We start from the raw sequence: 21,823 nt of genomic DNA, 5'->3' as shown, positions 1-21,823 counted from the left end.
TGTAGGGGCATGTGTAACTGATTCGGTAAAATTACCGATCGGTAAATTTACCGATCGGTATTTCTACCGAATCGGTAAATTTGAGATGTAGGTGGGACTCTTCTGAGTCCCACAAGCCTTACAGAATCGGTATTTGTGATGGTAAAATACTGATTCCGGTGTGCATGCACACCTATGCCATATGACAGGCAGACCTGCCCTTAGGGCAGGTATGCCTGCCACATGGCACCTGAGCCTCTTTTGGGGGTGCCAGAGGGTGTCAAAGTCACACCCCCTGCACCCTTGTGTAATTCGGTATTTACCGATTCGGTAAATACCGAATCGGTAATGCCCATTCATTCCTATGGGCTTCAAAGCCCATAGGAATGAATGGGCATTACCGGTCGGTATTTACCGAATCGGTAAATACAGATTTTTACCGATTCGGTAAATGAAACATCTGGATGCTCCTACATGTCCCCCCTTCTTATTTACCGATTCTTAATTACCGAATCGGTAAAATTCGGTAATTAAGAATCGGTAAATAAGTCCTACCTACATCTGGCCCTTAGTGATGGGGAATAACACAGGAATAAGTGTATGCACAATTCCGGCCCTTTTTCTCTCACAGAGTTTGACAGGTTTTTACTGGTGAAATGTGCAGAGGGAAAACGTATACATAATTTATAATTGTGATTCAGCTAATGATTCCTCTTACTGGCTGAACTGGGATATAAACTGCACTTGTAATGAGGGCCTAAGTATCTTTGCATTATGTTTTTTTTTTTAAATAAGAGAATTAAAAAATATGTAAATAGGAGAATAGAAGTCTTCTGTAGTAGTCTACTTACATCTGGTCTCCTGTCATCAGGATCCTCAATTTGTTCTCGTTCATCCCAGTCCTCTGGTTTTGTTGCATTAGGGTCCAGAATTCTTTTTGCTGGAAGAAAATCCCAATCTTCTTCTAGCGTTCCAGACTCTACTTTTGCATTGTCAATCTTGACATCATAGGTATTATTAGGATGGACTATTAGAGTGTAGAGGTGAGTGAATTCATCATCCTTGTGGGGGAGAATGAAGATTAAGAGAAAAACAAATTACATCATTGGTCACTTGCTCTGGGATTGCGTACAGTGAGTACATGACGACTGGAAAATCAAAACACACAATACAACGGTGTAGATCAATGGGGCAATAAAAATGGCCTCAAGCGTCCTTTTGTACCACAACTTTTCGCGCTTTTCTGATTCTTAGGTGCAGAGAAAACTTGTAAGGCCAAGCAGCGTCACAGTATACTGGCTCCCCCATGTGGCTAAAGTTCAGTCATGCATTTGCTAGATTCAAAAACATGAAGTAACATTTTAACTAGCTGGATTTAAGAAATGTGTACTTAGTAGTTTTTCAGTCGGAACAAAATTGTTTTTATAATTTGTAGTGCTGGTGTTGGAGAAGTTGTGGAGGACAAATTTGTTGAAACAACAGCAGTTGCTCGACTTTGGATGTTTTTGCTGCTTTGCTTAGACTCAGGACATCACACAAGCGATAACACGCATATCAACCCTAAAATTCGACCACAAGTTTAGGACTACATGATACCATAGAAAGGCTGCATTTGTTGTCTTTACCACATTCTTTGTATTTATTTATATTTGTACTATTTTCAGCAGAAACTCTATAATTAGGGCTTGATTGAGAGTTCAGCAGCAAGGTAGGACCACTGTGAACCAGAGGTTTGTCCATCACATCAAACTTTCAGTTCCCCAGCTCAGTTTTGGATTGGGAAAGCACTAGGCTTACACCAGTGGACTTCCTCTTGCTCCGCCAGTGCAAAGCTCTGACTTGATGGCCTGTTCGCGAAAGGGCTGTGAGGTCACACTGAAGATTAACCCGCCGATTTGGGGAAGGGCGACTAGCACTCAATTTCCAGGACTCAGGCAGGAAAAAGTAGGATGGACTCTATGCCCATTTCCGGCACATCGGGTCACAGCCCACAATTATGGAAAAAGCAATGTGTTACTAGGAACTTCTAACGTCGAGCAGAGGATTATGGGTCTACAGTGTTCGTAGAGGATTGGCACAAAAAGCCTTTAAAACATAATTAATGGCGAAACCGGGCTTTAATTTCACTATAGAGAGCCGAAAACCAAGTAGATAACGTCACAATTACTGAATTGCTGTTTGGGCTATGCAGTTTAATATTTTGTTACTTGTGCAAATCTGGTTCCTCAAGGGATCATCTACTTTCTTGGTATCATGGCATGGAAGGTTTTATTAAGTAAGGCATTGTAAATGTCAGCAGCTTAACTGCGCCTTTGTAGGTATTTTAAAAGTGTAAAAGTTAACAGCACTACTCCTCGGTGCCTTTGTAGGTTTGCTCAGGACTTTTAAAAGTCAACAGCACTCCTGAAGTCAGTGCTCAGTTTTATAGTCAAAGTTGTGAGCCTGGGGAATTGCAGAAGGGCCTTTAAAAGATGATCCCACTCTTTTATTCAAACGTATTGCTGATCTTCCTGAAGAAATACCCAGAAAGAGCAGTTTCCCTCCTACCCTTGGAGCTCTAGTTGTCCAGGCTTGTGACATACACAATTATTTGCTTTGTGACTGTACCCTCATTCAGATGCAGATTGAAGATTGGGACTGAATGCTTACAGTCATCCACTGAATATTAATATCAATCAGAAGACTAGAGTGACAACAGCTGGAGATACCTCCAGTACTGGCTGTTGGTGGTTAAGTAATCATTGTTGCTTGGAAAGAGTTATAGAATGTAGATATGTGAGTGCTCTAATGCATCAGCATTTTGTGTGGAATCCTCGGGTTATGACGGCTATGAAGTATTTTGGCTACAACTTAAGTGGTTTGCCGTTCAGACGTCTTATGCAAGTGCACCACCTCAAAGCAGTGTACAATGGCACTCATCTTTAATTGAATGTACCCTTTGGCAGAAAAACTTGGAGCAGAGCTAGACACCAAGGAACATTCAGAACTAAATGCAAAGCTGATATGGCTGAGGTGCTGCAGCAAGTGTTTCTCTATAGTGTCATCGTGATTGCTTGGCCAGGATCTCCTGGCCTTGACGCCTCAGGCCCTTGAATGAATTTTGTTATGTTATGCATATTGTGGAAAAGTAAATTTTGCCATGTTCTGTGTCCCTACGTGTCCTCCATCTTATGTTATGTGTGCATGATTAATATGCATATGTATTCCCCATGTTTGATTAAAGACACAATTACAGTTGTGTCCATCTCTAGTATGCCAGTTTCCAGTTCTCGTGAAAGCTACGAGTATTAGGCCTGTGTAAAGCTACGTTGCCACGTTTCCCAGTGTGCACGTTATTTCATTGTAAAGTCCCCGTTTTCTAGGCCTCAAAAGGGCCCGGACACCAGATTCAGCTCCTGTCTCCTGAGCCCTCGCTGAGGAGCGATACAGCCCCCACCTGTATCCTCGACCCTTCACTTACTTCCTGCCTCGCAGTGCCCGGCTCGGCCTGGCTCTGCCTCTGAGTCTGCCAAGAGTATGTTATGATTCTAGTTATCAGTCCAGCCCTCCTTCTCTGCATTCCTAAGCTACTGAATCGCATCAATAGTTTCCGTCATTGTCTAGCCTTTACGTCTCCATGTAAGAGAAATACTGTATTAATGGTCATTTAATATTCTTCATCACGCACTACATGTAGAATAATGCATGCTCCAGTCTTAGAGTCTGTTAGCCTCTCCCCTCCTGACTCTTAGTTTATATCAACATGTCCTCTAAACATTAGATACTAGATAGGGTTTAGGTACATGTCGCCCTGACTCTCCAGACTTCAGTCTCTGCTCCTAGCACAGAGTTCATAGCCCCCAGCTTCTCCTAGTAACACGTCATTGTCAGTTTGCGCGCACCATTAGGTTAGAGGTCCCGGCTCCTTAGGTAGCCCCCTCCATGTTTCCGCCCCATTTATGACATATTCTGTTACGTTTACATCACATGTCTATGTACACGCCTCTTGTTACACCCACTTTCACTCTTATCTCTCGCGACTGCTATTGACCACACCCACTGCTCCGCCTACTGTAATTCACTGTAATGCAACTGTTTTAGTATATATACCTATGTAATGTTATTAAACGTTAGCGCGCTCATTCCCTGTCCCCCCTGCAGGGCCCTGTCCTCCTATTCCTGTGCAGGTTGTCCTGTTCCTGTCCTTTATGCTGTATTAAACCTGCAAACTCCTACTACCTCGAATCTTGACTCTTATTTATTGAGCTATCTGTTATTGCTATGTCCAGTAAAACCTAGATCCGGTATTATTTATTTATATACCACATAATGGCGCCCGAACAGGCACTTGCCCTTTCCCCACGCGCCGGCGAAGCCACGCCGGCCCCCTGACCCTCTGCAGCCGTGACGGAACTCTTCTGCGCACCGGCAGATATTTCTGCTTCAAGTATCCCTCAGGCCCACGGAGGAGACGGAGGTGGCGGTCCAGCATCCAGACGAGGCGGTGGAGGAACGCGGCGAGTCCCGACCGGAGCCCAAGCCGAGAGTCCAAGGTCCGAGGTATCCGGAGGCCCACCCGTAACAGAAGTCCGAAGTTCGTCCGTCCGGCGTCGAAGCAGTCCAGTCCAGTCCGAGGCCTTCCGTTCTTGCTGCCCGGTGAGTACCATTGCTGGGGTAGTATCTAGACAGGGTCAATCTAAATTGACTCTGGTCCGTGGGTTGGTGGTACACAGACCCAAAACGAAGTGTCCACTTTGGTGGATGCGGGTCCTAACGTGTCTCTTTATGAGACCGGTGAGTTTCGTACTGTTTTAGCAGTACATCTAGTTTCTGTTCTAGTCAGTTCTGTTTCTCGAGAAAATTCATGTATTCTGTTTTCAGTATTCCAGGTAGTATTCTGTTCGAACTGTTATTTTAAATGTTCTTCATGTATTTTAATGTCGTGGTATGAATGTGGAGTATTTATCGTGTTCATTGTGTATTGTAATTGCGTACTGTGTCTAGGTTACAGTTCAGTCATGCCCTTATTTTCTAAACTACGTCAGTTAAAAACCAGAAAAGGTCTGCTAGAAGCAGCAGTTCCTGTCCCGCCTAGGGACAGTCCAGGTCATTTTATGTATCAAAAGCATGGCATAAGTGCCATATTATATCTAGATTTATGGGTAGAGTATACCAAACAGTTAGAGGAAAAGTATAGATGGCCTGTATCAGGCACATGGGATGCCGAGTGCATCATGCGAGTAGAAGAAGCATTATGGAAAAAGAAAGCCAGACAGTCACAGAAAGATGCCATCGAGGTATGGCGCAAAGAATCTCATAAAAGAACCGAAAAAGAAATCAGAAAGTCAGAATTAAGTAGAGAATCTTTAGAACGAGCCCAAGAAAGGGAATTAATCGAGATAGGTGAACGAGTCAAAACCGAACAGTCAGACAGACAGAGGCATGCCCTTATTAAGGGTATGTATCCTCTTCTTGCCGAGGGCTTGCCAAAAGCGACCCCGGAGGCATCCAGTAATTTTCCGCCACCATTAGTTCCGACCAAGCTACGTCACAAACCGACCGCAGCTGATATTTTCATCTCGTCCTATTTGGACGACACAGTCCCAGAATATGCAAATCCTGTTCCGCCAGTCCCTGTAAATCAGGCAATTCCTGCTCCCCCAGACACCGGGGCACCCTTTGCAGTACCCGCTACGGTACCCCCGGTCCAGCCTACATTACAATTTCCCACCGCACCGGTACGACGAGTGTCAGTCGACGATTCCAGTTTAGGGGCCGCAGGAGGAGGTCCTCCTGGTACCCCGCCACCACACCAACGTAGAACGTTGGCCGAGTTACATGAATGTGCGTTACAACGTACGCCCAAATTTAAGTCCGTTGCAGATATCCGACGAGCTCTTACTGAATGCCGTTATGATCCAGTTGCAGGTGATGATAGTACAGTAATATATTCCATCCGTGTAAGACGGGTGACCGGGTATTTAGACACCCTACCAGATATGAAAGGAGATTTAGACAGAATATATCGTTTCATCCGTACAGGGAATGATCCAGAAAGTATTGGCGAAGCCATGTCTCAACGAAAAGCTGAGATCCAGCTCATGATATTAAAGTTTCTGATTAATTGTTTAATAAGGGAACAAGATTATCCGACCAAAGATCCAGCCGAAATGAGAATCCTGACAAGGTGGAGTGATAATATAGCCGAGGGTAAGCACAAGACTATCAGTAGTATAGAGAGTATGTACAAGAAAATTCGTAAAGAAATACTAAAGTTACACGAACAACGTAAAGCAGCACAAGTAAGCGAGAAAGAAAATGACTCTACCGAAGAGGTAGACGACGAGAATCCCACTAGAATAGCGTATGTAGGAAAATCTAGATTTCCAGATCGCCATTTATGCCTAGAACACAAGACAGTTTTTCATCATCCAGCACCAGAACAAGGTTCTCTAGAACAAGTATTTCAAGCTACCGATCACATTTTGAAGTCACGAATCGGTTATAGTGAGTTAAGTACTATGCATGAACAAGAACTAGTCCGATCAGCAGTCCGATGGATTACTGATTCTACCACTTTTCCAGACGAAATAGTGGCACAAATGTTTCTGAAATTGCCCCCAGCCGAGCAACGACTGGTGGGTATGTATATGATCCAGCACCTCATTACTCTGTATGAGGGTCAACACTCTGATCCAGGTCCGTTACACGATGTCCTGAACGAGTTACTCCAGTATAAATGGAAAGGTTTAGGTACCGATTTAATTAGTGTCATTCTAGAACAGCGCCACAAATATAGAACGTTCTTGAACCCGCATTTTGTTCATGTCTCACCCCCAGAAAGTAAACCGTTTTACATAGATAGACAGAACCCGTTACGAGAAGTACACCCAGTCAGGACAACAGATGGTGAAATGCAACGAGTGTTTGTTTACACCCCGATTACAAAGATGGAACTCTTAGAGATGAAGAAATTAATTCCTTGTCACGACAAAGATCCAGCAGGGTTCCACCGAGAATTAAAAGACATGCTCCGTATGGGAGAATACACGTATCCAGATATAATTAAAATGTTAAAGGTCCTGTTGCCCGCAGGGGTATACGAGAAACTCAAGGAAAAAGATTGGGAGGTGGGAGAGAAAAAGATCGATTGGGCAGTTCTCGAAGCTGAAGATAAGATACGAGTACCAGGTACCGGTCTAGGAGATAAATGTAAAGAATTACCAGAACTGTTAATACAAGTTTTGCCTAGATTATTAGCCACTAAAAAGGAAGACTGGGATGCAATCTCAGCCTGTAAACAGAAACAAGACGAAGACACTAGTGATTTTTATTCTAGATTTGAAAAGTGTTTTATTATAAACAGTGGCCTCAAGACAGGTAGCGAGTCATACCCTCATCTTTTTGTTACTAAATTAGTCGAGAATTCAAGTCCACAAGTTAAGAACCGAGTTCTGAAAGTCGAAAGTACCTGGCAAGCTAATACTCCGTCCCAGATGTTACAGATGCTCCAGTACCACCAGAATAGAATCAGAGAAGAGCAAGATCATGAAAGAAAACGTATGAAAGACACGAAAATGAAAGTACTAGTTGCACAATCTGTTCCTCAAGACAGTCAGAAGAGGGGTCTGAATCAAGCAAGTCATCCTGCAGTTCCCGTTAAAGGGACATGCAATTATTGTAAACAGCCAGGTCATTTTATAAACGAGTGTGCAGTTCTGAAACACAATATAGCTACTGGTAAGACTAAAGAAAGCCCACGTCCGCCTAGACAAGAACAAGTTTCACAGACTTCTCAGCCACAGAATGCACAACAGACAGTTCCAGCACCGCAGCCTATCGCTGCAACACAGCATTTTACACAGCAGATGTACCAGTATGCACAGTCCGAGTATCCAGAGTATCAGCCATATTCATGAAACAGCCTAGAGAGGGAGGTAGGCTTGCCTCTCATCGAGATTCCTGTAGATCAAGAGGGTCCCTATGTTCATAGTCAAGTACTAGGGAAAGACAGAAAGTTTCTGATTGATACAGGGGCAAGTAGGACCACCATCAGCCACGCCGAAGTTCCAGGGGCTCCGCTCTCAGGCTCTAGAAATGTTTCCCTTGGATTTTCAGGAAAGCCTATTGTAAACGAGATATCTAAGCCAGTTACTCTAGAAGTAGGTCCATTGTCTCGCACTACTGATCTATTACTTACGAAGTCATGTCCAGAAAATCTGTTAGGTATTAAAACACTGAAAGAATTAGGTGCAGTTATTTGCTGCTCCCCAGAAGGAATACGACTGTTCCTACGTGACTTCAAGGGTCACTATGTGTTACGAGATTTTGATCCGAGATTGTCTAATGTTCCGCAGCATCTATGGGCGCAAGGTCCAACTGATGTTGGTTATATGCAAATCACACCCCATCGTGTGACTCTCAAGCCAGGTGTAGTCCTGCCACGAATCAGACAGTACAGACTGCCACCTGAGGCTGTAGCAGCCTTATCCAAAATTATTGACGAGCTCATGGCTCAAGGGGTAGTTGTAGAAACTGACTCCAATGTATGTAATTCTCCGATTATTCCCGTCATGAAACGTACTGATCCGAATGCACCTCCAGTATATCGATTAGTGATTGACCTTCGAGAACTTAATAAATGTATTATTCCCCAGTACCCAGTTGTCCCAGATATCTCTTCCCTATTGACAGCCATTGATTCCAAAGCCTCATTTTTCACAGTCATAGATCTCAAGAACGCGTTTTTCAGTGTCCCCATTCATCCAGACAGCCAGTTTCTTTTCGGATTTTGTTTAAATGGAAGGAGCTATATGTTCACACGAGCTCCTCAAGGTTTCACAGAAAGTCCTAGTATTTACAGTCAAGCACTTAAGAGACAACTAGACAACATTCACATGCCAACTGACACTGCCCTGCTCCAGTACGTCGATGATCTACTAATCACAGCCCGTTCTGAACGTGCTTGCGAGCGAGCATCCCTTACAGTCTTGTATTTCCTTGCCGAGATGGGGCACAAGGTGTCCCCTTCGAAGCTTCAATTCTGTGTACAGCAAGTGATCTACTTAGGCCACTTACTGTCCAAGTGGGGTAGGTAGTTGACACCAGACCGTATCCAGTTAATAGCGAGTCTTCCTCAGCCCAAGACACAGAAGGAGGTAAGTGCTTTTATCGGCCTTACTTCTTACTGCAGACAATGGATTCCTCAGTATGCATTTCTAGCCAAGCCACTGATACAGTTAACGACACAGGAGGCAGCCGTATCGACTGTCCTCCCTTGGACATCTGAACATACACTTAGTTTCAATGAGTTAAAGAAAGCTTTATGCCAAGCTCCTGTTCGAGCTACACCGAACTACAGTAAGCCTTTTACACTTTTCGTCACTGAACGTGAAGGTACAGCATTATCTGTTCTCACACAAGATCAAGCAGGACAATACAAGCCATGTGCTTATTTTTCGAGCACACTAGATCCTGTAGCCCAGGCTCTGCCTGCGTGCCTCAAGTCAGTTGCAGCCACAGCACTAGCTATCAGACAAAGTGATTCCATAGTGTTAGGACACTCCTTGACAGTACAAGTTCCACACTCTGTGGAAGTTCTTTTAAACCGAACACAAACTCAGCACTTGACAATTGCACGTTTAACAGGTTATGAATTGACATTGTTCCAGCCACACATAGAAATCAGACGCTGCAACGTTCTAAATCCTGCTACACTGTTACCATCAGTTAATTCAAATCCTGCCACACACGACTGTGTGGAAGTAGTTAACATTATGACTAAGCCAAGACAAGATCTGACAGATATTCCATTACCAGATCCCGACCTGACACTTTATGTGGATGGTTCATGTATGAGAACAAGTACAGGAGAACTAGTAGCCGCGTATGCAGTGACTACAGACACTGAAGTTATAGAAACACACCGTATTGACACCCTGTCTGCTCAAGCAGCAGAGCTAGTTGCTCTGACTCAAGCCTGCATATACGCTAAGAACCTGAAAGTTAATGTTTACACAGATTCACGTTACGCATTTGGAGTCGTACACGACTTTGGAGTGCTCTGGCAGGAGAGAGGTTTCATGACTTCTCATGGAACCAAGATTCAGCATGGTCTCCTTATTCAGGCTCTGTTAGATGCCATACATTTACCGACATCTATTGCTATCATGAAGTGCAAAGCACATACGAAAGTTACTGACACTATTTCTCAAGGTAATGATCTAGCAGATCGAACAGCCAAGCTTACAGCACAGACTCCAGACATTTCAGTTAACCCGACACAGACACATATTCCAGATCCGACTACATGTATGACAGTTAAGGACCCTACTCAAGATGTCATAGATATTCAGTTACATGCTACTCCCGATGAAATCAAGAAATGGTCCGAACAAGGAGGGGTCCAGACAGATCAGGGATGGGTAACGAAGGGTAGAGCCACATGGTTTCTCCCCGACTCTATGGTTCAAGTCATTATCAATACCGCACATAGTCCAGCACATTTAGGAGAAAAAGCTATGTTAGACAGTATCCAGAACATTTGGTTCAACAAGCATTTACGAGCTGCAGCCAAACAGAAGGTCCGTACCTGTATGATATGTTGCCAGTTTAATCCAGGTAAAAGTGTCCCGGTGGAACAAGGTGGATTCCAGCCCCCTGACCACCCTTTTGAAGTCCTCCAAATAGATTATATTCAGATGGAGCGATGTCGAGGTTTCAAGTATGTCCTTGTAGTTGTATGCGCTTTGTCCAGGTGGACAGAAGCATATCCAGTCCCAGATTACACAGCCGCGACCACTGCCAAGCAGTTGGTTCGTGAATTCTTCCCCCGCTACGGACTCCCTAGAGTCGTATATTCTGATAACGGCCAGCCATTCTCATCTGAGTTGATGAAGCACGTTTCCCTTTTGTTAGGGTACCAGTGGAAGTTCCATTGTGTACGCCATCCTGAAGCAGCCGGTCTCGTAGAGAGACATAATCAGACTCTGAAGATCCGAATTGCAAAAGTATGTCAAGAAAAAGGTGTGGACTGGCTAGTAGCTCTGCCAGTCGCTTTATTTTATATGCGCATGGTCGCACATTCCAGATCAGGTCTGTCCCCGTATGAGGTCGTATTCGGCCGCCCCCCTAACATGTGGGGTACACCTAGACCTCGAAGTATTACAGATGTTTCAAGTAATATGCTGACAGATTACCTAGCTTCCTTGATGTCTGCCCTCAACTCTTGTCGTTCACAGGTTGCCGCCGCATTTCCAGACAATACCGAGGTGGCACCGCATGAAATCGTTCCTGGATCCATGGTTCTTGTCCGGAATTTTGATCGTTCAAGTCCGCTGGAGCCTCGCTGGAAAGAGCCCCGACAGGTCCTCCTAACCACCCGTACAGCCGTGAAGTTGGAGGGGAGAAAAGGCTGGGTGCATCTTTCGCATATAAAGAAGTTCTATGGACTGAAACCTGTTTCAAAGATCATTTCCGAGGATTCTAAAAATAGCCAAAGTACTATTCTTAAGGACTGTCCCGCAAAAGACAATGTTACTGAACCCTCCCTGTTAGAGAACACTCCGCAACAGGAGTATAAGCAAAAACTAAGGTCTAGTAAAATAAGTCAGCCAGTTTGATTGTCTAAGTCCTCCCCTAGGTGAAACGGTTAGACCGGTTTCTGACATGTATAAAATAGACCCCCATAGTGAGAGAGTTAGTCAAAACTCAATCCGATGTATCGTTTTTCTAAGTTTCATATTGTTTTTCAGCCTTATGATTACCTACACATGTTATGCATTTTATTTGTATTTTCCAGTTTCTCATGTAAATAAGTCTGCTAATGCTACAGTAGAACACACGTTTAGTGATCTGCCTCCTCATGAACTCTCATATCGTCTCGCTATGCGAAATAATTCTTTTATCCGCATGTTACATTATTCACACCAGACCAGCAATGCCACTAATTGTTGGGTGTGTGGTCGACTCCCCCCTTTCCAGACACCGAAGGGAGTTCTGCCACTCTTTCCTTATCCATTTTCACATAATGGTTCGTGTGGAGCATGGTCCACGTTAACGTCATCCTCAACAGATATGTCTCTTCTTAACAGTACATGTTTTCCAGACAAGCAAGGTCTTCCCCACAGAATAGGGTTAGATCTAGAAAATGAAGTTTATAATTTGAGTAATTATTCTTCGAATTTTATGGTCCTGAATGTTCAGTCTGATTCTACTCCAGACCTACCTACTATTTCAGTATTACCAGTTAAAGGCGAATTATGTGTCCGAAATAATGGTTCCGTACATGTAGGCCATAGTGATTGTACTACTATTGTCAAGTATAGTGACAGTAGGAAATCTATTTTCAAAGCTTCACGTCATTCTTATTTTGTTTGTGGTCAGACCGCATATGTTCGTTTGCCCCTCGATTGGGAGGGAACCTGTTACATTGCCTTCCTACTGCCACCAGTTTTTCTAGCCCCACCTGACTATCATAGGAATTCCCACCTAGTACATACTAGACACAAAAGAGACCTCCCGATTGTCGATTATACTGAAACTGCTCTAGAGCAATACATAGATATCAATAAAGGTGTCTTCCCCTATTTAGGTACTGTCGTAAATAGTAAACTGATACGTAGATTAACCAGAACCCTCGAAGCAGTAGTGATTGAGACTACTTCTGCTCTAAGTAACTTAACCGAAGAGCAATCCTTTATGAGAATTGTCGTGCTCCAGAATCGTCTCGTCCTTGACGTCATACTGGCCGATAGGGGCGGGGCATGTAGAGTCATCGGATCTAGTTGCTGCATTTTCATTCCTAATAACGCGCCGTCTGTTTATTCAGCTATTACCAGACTCCATAATATTGCCCATATGTTACACCAAGATCCAGGCACCTGGACATGGTCCGGTTGGTTCTGGAATATGATTTCCGCCTGGGGATGGAAAGTATTGTCATTTCTGGGTATTGCAGTAGCGATCATATTCAGTTGCTGCCTCTGTTTACAATGTGGCCCCGCGATTTGCGGCATTTGTGCTACCTCTTGTATTCCTAGTTCTAAACCCCGTTCCAAGAAAATTTGAGACGAGCAAATGATACTGTATGAAATGATAGATGGTATCATGAATATTGATGTTTCCTGATGGAAACGTAGTGACAAGGAGGGAATGTGGAAAAGTAAATTTTGCCATGTTCTGTGTCCCCACGTGTCCTCCATCTTATGTTATGTGTGCATGATTAATATGCATATGTATTCCCCATGTTTGATTAAAGACACAATTACAGTTGTGTCCATCTCTAGTATGCCAGTTTCCAGTTCTCGTGAAAGCTACGAGTATTAGGCCTGTGTAAAGCTACGTTGCCACGTTTCCCAGTGTGCACGTTATTTCATTGTAAAGTCCCCGTTTTCTAGGCCTCAAAAGGGCCCGGACACCAGATTCAGCTCCTGTCTCCTGAGCCCTCGCTGAGGAGCGATACAGCCCCCACCTGTATCCTCGACCCTTCACTTACTTCCTGCCTCGCAGTGCCCGGCTCGGCCTGGCTCTGCCTCTGAGTCTGCCAAGAGTATGTTATGATTCTAGTTATCAGTCCAGCCCTCCTTCTCTGCATTCCTAAGCTACTGAATCGCATCAATAGTTTCCGTCATTGTCTAGCCTTTACGTCTCCATGTAAGAGAAATACTGTATTAATGGTCATTTAATATTCTTCATCACGCACTACATGTAGAATAATGCATGCTCCAGTCTTAGAGTCTGTTAGCCTCTCCCCTCCTGACTCTTAGTTTATATCAACATGTCCTCTAAACATTAGATACTAGATAGGGTTTAGGTACATGTCGCCCTGACTCTCCAGACTTCAGTCTCTGCTCCTAGCACAGAGTTCATAGCCCCCAGCTTCTCCTAGTAACACGTCATTGTCAGTTTGCGCGCACCATTAGGTTAGAGGTCCCGGCTCCTTAGGTAGCCCCCTCCATGTTTCCGCCCCATTTATGACATATTCTGTTACGTTTACATCACATGTCTATGTACACGCCTCTTGTTACACCCACTTTCACTCTTATCTCTCGCGACTGCTATTGACCACACCCACTGCTCCGCCTACTGTAATTCACTGTAATGCAACTGTTTTAGTATATATACCTATGTAATGTTATTAAACGTTAGCTCGCTCATTCCCTGTCCCCCCTGCAGGGCCCTGTCCTCCTATTCCTGTGCAGGTTGTCCTGTTCCTGTCCTTTATGCTGTATTAAACCTGCAAACTCCTACTACCTCGAATCTTGACTCTTATTTATTGAGCTATCTGTTATTGCTATGTCCAGTAAAACCTAGATCCGGTATTATTTATTTATATACCACAATATCATTGTATATAGAAATGGTAAAATACATTGTATTGTCTGATTTAAAATCATCACGAAGAGATACATTACAATACATTTCCCACGATTAAACATATAATATTCTTGCATGAAACATACAACCTTATGGGATCACTCGACTATGCGATTTAGAGCTAAAACATGTCAAATTCATCAAGGTTAAAAATAAGGCTACATTTGTTCTAGCCCGTAAAAGAAAAACATACAGGTAACAAGAGCCTATAGACAATATATATGCATAAACGTTCATCAAAGTTAGAGATGCATCCAAGTGCCATATGAAATTATTTGAAGGTCTAATTAATGCCAATACATATAGATTCCATCAGGACAAAAATAAAGCTGCATTGATCTTAGCCCACAGGGAGCCATACAAAGTGCCAGGTGCTTTAAAGGAAAAAAAAGTGCTTATAGACATTATACGCGTAAAAGTTCATCAAGGTTAACGAAGTGTCAATAACACTCTACTAGGCCTGCATTTATTTGTTGAAAGTCAGAAAAAGCACAAGGCTTAGACCCCTGCTCATTTCTTTGAACCAGTGGCTTCAATGGCACTACTCAGTGTTATGACATTGAATCAAGTCGAGACAGCGCCATTGTAGTGTTTTCTTTGCTTATTACAAGTAAGTTCACTGTATTATGTTACAGTTTTTTAAAATGAGAAAATAAAAAGTACAGGCTTTACCTTGCATCGAATGTCTTTACTGATCAAGTGGTTCTTGTCTTTGTAGTTAAAGATAACATGAACTTTCTTGTTTCCTGTTCCACAAATATCAGGACCTAAAAATAAGGGATGTTTTAGTAAATCCAGCACATTCATACGAAAAACAAATAATCACTGCATTACAGAAACAATTTTTATTACAGTATTTTCGACTTATAAAGCTGTCACAGTGAATTTCGGCCAGTAGCGCCTGCTACTGGCCAAAATTATTATTACATGTGGAAAACCACATTCCTGATCTTTCCCTCTCCAGACATTACATCAGCAAAAAGCTGTCAAAATGCTAGGGTGGAAATGGAAGCAAAAATGAGAAATTACCAAAGTGGTTGGGTGTGGTAAAACTAATTCCACAGTAATTTCCCATTTGTCATGGTATCCATGGAGTACAACCCAGAAAACCATGGTTTCCTTGCATCCTCGAAATACTATGGTGTCAGTAATTTCAAGAGTGACAATAACTGTATTGTATTCTAGGCCTAAACATAGAGAGAAAAGTGTTTGGTGCATATCTATAAGAAAACCAGACACCAAGGGGCCGATTAGGATGGCTGGCGGACTTTTGTCCACCCGCTTCCCTGGAGGTGCTGGGACCGGCCGCCTGTGGTGCGGCTGTCCCGCACCTGCAATTAGGATGCCACCGCATCGCCGCCGCGGAAAGGCTGCTTCCCGCACCCATGCTAATATGGATGGCAGTGTCTAACAGACACCGCCACCAATATCTAGCCCCTTTTCTGCCCGGTCGACTGGTGGAAAACCGGCGGACGGTCTTTCCGTCCGCCAGGGTCCCCCCCTGCCATACTAATATGGGTGGCGGGCCAAGGGAAATGTAGGGCGGACCGCCACCGCCATGCGGGCGGTGTCGATCCGCCCTACATCGTAATCAGCCCCTTAATTTTTAAATAGTTTTATTAGTTTGTGTTTTTTTATGTACACCATCAGACAATTCATAAAAGAAACACAGACGTAGCATTAGTGACGAGTGTCATCAATCAACTGAGTCCGGGGTTGACAAAAGCAAGTTATGAATTATCCCAACTTTTACATTAAACCCAGGGCTTTCAGTACAATGCATTACATTGATTATACAGTCGCAGCACGGTTAAAAAAAAACAGGGTAGCATGCTCCTTGAACGAAGTTTAAAGGAAAACCACTATGATGCATACACAGTTTCCATAGCTAGTCAAATTTATTCGGCTAATCAGAACTTTTTTTGTGGCCATACAACAGTCCATATTTAAACTCCACTCCTCCACTCCTGATGTCAACCACACTCAGATCCAGGGTCTGCTCACCCCAAGCAACACCAATTTACCCTACATAGCAATGGAGGCAATGCGGTAGACTCTCTCTCTTACTTTTTTGTAAAACGCCTGAACGTTCAATGCTATGTGTGGTTCAAAGTGCCTTCTTGCTCACAGCCCTTACTGCACAGCTCAGGTGAGACCTTTTTTGAATGCTTCAACAAATTTAGTTCTAGTGTAATAAATCATGTGGAGAACCTTGAACTGAAGCCAGAGTTTGTCACCGCTTCTCTTGGGTAAGCCAATGGTTCCTCCAATCCAGGGGACAATTGTATCTTTCTCATTTAGTTCAAGGTCTAGAGAGTCTAATTGCACAGTTTCTTACTAGTGTCAACATTCTTCTCTCTGCATGAGAACATTCAGTTAGGTTAATACTATAATAGTGATGTCTAATCTAAAGATATCAAAAGAATTCTTAACCAAATCAAATTTACACATAGCTATGTAAACCTGTAAGATCCGAACCACCTCCAATTTTAAGCATACCAAACACGTTCCATCATCGGGGCCCTTCCAATCATTGAAGAGCTGTCGTTTTGATAATATCTATAGGGGAAATTCCTTGGGAATCACTTTACTCCACCCTACCAACCATGGCTGCAACTGTTTCACACAACAGTAACACTGATTTTATAGGCTACGGGAGCATATCATGTATGCTTGTTGGTAAGTGACACTTTCTAGGGTGTTTCTGTATATCATGAGAATCCTGTGAGAAAGTTCTTGAGCCACCTAACACCCATTCATTCAGTACTTCCTACTGTGAAGCCTGGTATTAAACACGCAGCAGGTGTGGTAACTGGTAAGGTAATACCCCCATCATATATACTTTTAGAGCTCAGTGGCTGCTTGAGAGGTTTTCTGTCCCCATCACCTTGGAAATAGCCTGCTGTCCAGGACCACCATAAAAGATTCCCATAATAATATCTCAGACCTCGCTCATGCCACATTTTAGTTAAAAAGGATCTGCACTTTCAGTAAGGCAATCCACTATGTCCTGGTGGGATTGTGACTCCCATGCAGCTAGGTTCCACCCCTATGAATGTCTGTGTGCGTTCTTATAACCTTCCATGATAGCGAATGATCAGAGATATCCCCTCGCTAAAAATGTTCCATCTTCAACCCGGGCCAAGTGACTTGAGGTGCAAAGAAGTAACCAAGCCTAGAAAAAGAACCACAAGTCGATCAAAAACATTTGCGTGAATGACATCATACATCAGCCAAGCACAGGGATGCAGTAAAACATTACAATTTTGTGCAGGCAACTGAGCTAACAGAGTTTTTGGAGGATCAGTCTCATCTTTTAATTCATAATCAATGTGAAATCACCACCTAGTATAACTGTGGTCTCGGGAAACTGCAGTCTCAGGGCACTCACATTTTCAAGAACTAACAGCTGCAGCTTCAAAGGATGGTACACCGACAGAAACACTAGACTATAGCTGTCCCAGGTACAAGACACTGAAGCATAGTAGCCCCGGTCATAAAATGCATGACCGATCCAATACAAATGGGGGCAAGTTTTGAGTAAAGTAACTCCTCAAGAGCCAGAGTTGCATACTGTAGCATCACCAGGTCTGGTTTATATCTATTCAGCATCTGCATTACTGGCCCTCTCTTATTGCCTATTCATTTATATCACAGAACAACATTTTCAGCTCACCATGGAAATATATATTAGGTATTACAGTGTCCTAGGCTATGTTAACAGAAGATGTAGGGCATCCTCCAGAAGTCCCATCCAGGAATGTTTTGTGAAATCTAGCTCAAACCATTTAACTAACACTTGGCCATTCTCAGCTATCCCTAACCCCACACTTTCATCCAGCATGTCTTGAACTTTCCACCTCCCTAAAGCAGTAAGTATCAGTCACCCAATCATTAGCAAACAACTCATATCAGGGTCAAGTTGTAATCAACAGCACCAATTCCCTTTGATGGAGAAGGATCCATCAAACTTCACCCTCACTCGTTTCATCAACAGAATGCAACAATTCCATATCTAACAAACTTTCAGCTTCGAGGAAATCAGAGGAACACAGAAAAGGACTTGTCTGAATGGAAGTTGTTATGATTGTGTCGTTATGATTGTAACCTGGACATCGGGCAAGAAATTCACCTCCAGCCCAAAGCGTAATCCTGGTGTTGGCTTTTTAAAGTGTGTTCACCTGTTGATGAAGTGGTGATCTTATCTCTGTTTGTGTGCTGCCTCATAGTTCCATTGTGGAGGACACCATAATCTGTAAAACTCTTTCCCCAGTATACACTCCAATTTTACTCACTGTGCCTTGTGGTACATTCATTTGTTACTGCAACAGTGTGTTTTGTGTCCTTAATGCTTCCATAATCCAGCCTCCATTGTTGCTTTTCAAGTAACCTTTTTAGGTCGCGCCTGGCGTAGGCTGCGCGAAGCACTGTCGCCAGCGAGGCTTATTATTGTGGGCTGGCCTCGGAAGTGGGACAGGAGATGACCACGAGCAGGGCTTTTGGCGATTTGCACGGGTGTACGCGCTTGTGAAGACATGCTTGCATGTACTGAATGAGATGTGCACGTGTACACTGGTGCTTGGCACCGCGTTAATGAGGTGAGAATTAACTTGAATGCGCGCACACACACACACACACACACGCACACACACACGTAGCAGCCGCGCCGCGTTAATAAGGCTAGAGTTAACTTGAACGCGCACACACACACACATAGCAGCCACGCCGTGTAAATAAGGCTAGAGTTAACTTGAACGCGCACACACACCACATAGCAGCCGCCCCCAGCCAGTGCATGCATACGCAATCACTAAAAAACAAACACACGCACCAGCCCCCACGGTACAATTAAGCCCCACTCACCGGGCTCTTTTATGGCTGCATCGGCGGCCTCACTTCTGACCCTCCTTACTTTTGCAGCGACCGCGGGGCTCTCCTTCAGGGATGGGAGCCCCGCGTCACCACTGCTCCTCTGGACCAGCCACTCCGTGGGCGCGGGCTTCTCGCAGAAGGCGGAAGTCCCGCCCCACGACAGGCGTGATGCTCCAGAACTTCCGGTTTTCGCGCTGAATCGGGCCAGCGGTAGTGATACCTTCACTGCTCTTGTTTTGTTTGTCTGCTCGAGTCAGTGATTGCTCAACAGGACAGTGCAAGCGGGCTCCCATGGGAAACGGGCACTTTACAAAATGATTCAATGAACAACCTAGCAGAGCAAAGAGAAAAAAAGTGCAGGTTCCAATAGTACCTGTTTCATTCTGAGAAATGTCTGCACACCCCAAAATGAGTATTGCACCCCTACTCAGAAGTGCTGGTACTTCCCCTTCCAAATTGAAGAAGTGCAGGCACTGAGTAACAGACAGCAACTGCTCATGTTAAGGCACTATTTCCAGGAACCATAAGCACTCTACACAGGGTGGGAGTCAGTGTATATGGGTGCTCACAGAAAACATGGGCACTCTACACATGAAGCCAGTGCATCGTCGCTCAGAGGAAGTATGTCTGAGATTAATTCAAGCCTTCTACCAACAGCTTTTTTATTCTTCACAGGAAACATATAAACTATACACAGGGAGCACCTCGCCAGAAAGGTGCGCACCTTAGATAGTGAGCCACTGAATGGCCCATTACCGAAAACATGGGCACTGTATAAAAGGGGGACATCACTTGGATTATCATATAGACATTGGTACTGTCTACAAGGAGCCAGGATTTGGATGATCAAACATGGGCACTGTTCACAGGGAACTTCCGTGTTGCTGATCACAGTAAACTTGTGCACCCTATGGAGAGTGGAGTGCATACCCTTTTCACTAGATACACGTGCACTGTACAGGTGGCTTCTGCATTGCCGGTCACCTTAAACAGCGAGCATGTGCATGAGATAGTACAGGATATTGCACTCTATATGTAGGAAGTGTGCGCATCAACTAACGCAGGAAGTGGGTGTGTGAAACAGCACAGTAAACTTGCAAAGCACACATGCATGACCTAGCACAAGAAACAAGTCAAACATACAATAAACACAGTTGCCTCCCCTATCAAAAGAAAGTTGCACCACAAAGAAGGGTCCTCGTGTATTCACTAGCAATTGAAACGAACACTCTACATACAGAGTTTTTAAAGTAGTGCAAATGCATGTCCTACCTAGCATAAGAAACATGCACTTTAGATAAGACTCACAGTAAAAGTATGCCCTGTAATTAAATAAATAAATATATGCACAATACCCAGGAAGCCTGAGAGGGACTTAGCAACAAACAAAAACAAGCATTTGCACTGCAACAGGTCTCACATTTACACGAGTTTAAGCTATTGGCATTGTAAATGACAATGTCTTTTATTTATGTTTTAAAAATGAAAACAAAAATAAAAGGCATTGTTATTTGCAATGTCAATAGCTAAAACTCACGTAAATGTGAGACCTATTGCATTGCAAATGCTTGTTTACTATTGAGTTTAATTTCCTGATCTAACACAGCTTGGGACTGCCCTAAAACAAGGGTTAATGTTTCTCAAGTCTACACACTACAGAGCTAGTTTGGAGTACTTCTGCTTTCAAAATCTTTTCCAGGCTGCTCTCCAGACACAGCCTTGTGTAGTAATACCCCTCACATCAAGGAAGTCTCCATCCTCGATCACCTACAACAGAGGCAGATAGAGGTGTGAGGATATTCACTGGCTGACATCAGCCTTAGTAAAATTGAAAAGGCTGGGATGTGTACCGTTCACCTTACACAACAGAATCCACAGTTCACCCCTCAACCCTACCATCTACCAAAAGGCAGTGTTTCAGAAAATACAATCTGCAGGCCCTTGCTAACAAAGTCTTCATTGAAATCAGTGTCTGGGTCACCACTCTACAGCCTGAGACAATTCCACTGCCTGGGGAATCTGTACTCGCCGCCCATCGTGTGTCCAAAATGGATCCCAACTCACTTTACAATCCACTCGTAGAATCTCCTTTCAAGATTTGCATCTAGCCATTATTTTAAGTTTCCAACTCCTGGGTTGATCAATTATCCTTCCTGATGCGGTGGTCTTGTGGTAGCCTAGCATCCCACAGATTGTAGAAGTACCGAATATAGCACTATCTTCACATGCAAATAATGCTGATTTTGTCTAGAGTCTTGCATCGTTAAATAGCATGCTGTCTAAAAGTGCCCTTATTCATAAAGTACAGCATGGAAAACATATGTTTTACGTTTACTCAACATTCAAATAGTTGCCTCTCTATTTTCCTACAAATTATCCTCTTCTTCTTTTCCTATCCGCCTAATGTCTTTGCTCTCTAGGCACAGCCTTCTCTAGGTCACTTGCATGTTTGCCTTAATCCCTATTATGTATTTCTGAAATTTGCCTACAACTCATTTCAAAGATCAGAACCTCTCCTATTTTAAAAGCTGTACCACTTCAACCTAAGAACACATAACCTCCTCTAGCTCATCAACTCACCCCACCAAACACCTGCACTGCCCCCCCAATCCAATGA

The 21,823-nt window shown here is 43.7% G+C and overlaps 1 protein-coding gene across 1 annotated transcript in view; it reads right to left on the bottom strand.

Moving 5' to 3' along the window:
- The window catches only part of LOC144799482 (calreticulin-like), a 161,847-nt gene that overhangs the window by 72,385 nt on the left and 67,639 nt on the right, over nucleotides 1-21,823 (bottom strand). Inside the window, exons 4-5 of the mRNA XM_078670817.1 lie at nucleotides 15,007-15,101; nucleotides 831-1,040 (exon numbers count right to left, since the gene is read on the bottom strand). Of these exons, the coding sequence (XP_078526943.1) occupies nucleotides 831-1,040; nucleotides 15,007-15,101 (305 nt within the window). The remainder of the gene's footprint in view (nucleotides 1-830; nucleotides 1,041-15,006; nucleotides 15,102-21,823) is intronic.

Source organism: Lissotriton helveticus, chromosome 1_2, assembly GCF_964261635.1.
Source record: "Lissotriton helveticus chromosome 1_2, aLisHel1.1, whole genome shotgun sequence".
Taxonomy (NCBI): Eukaryota; Metazoa; Chordata; class Amphibia; order Caudata; family Salamandridae; genus Lissotriton; species Lissotriton helveticus.
Note: the sequence above shows the minus strand (reverse complement) of the source record. Positions and strands in the feature narration are given on the sequence as shown.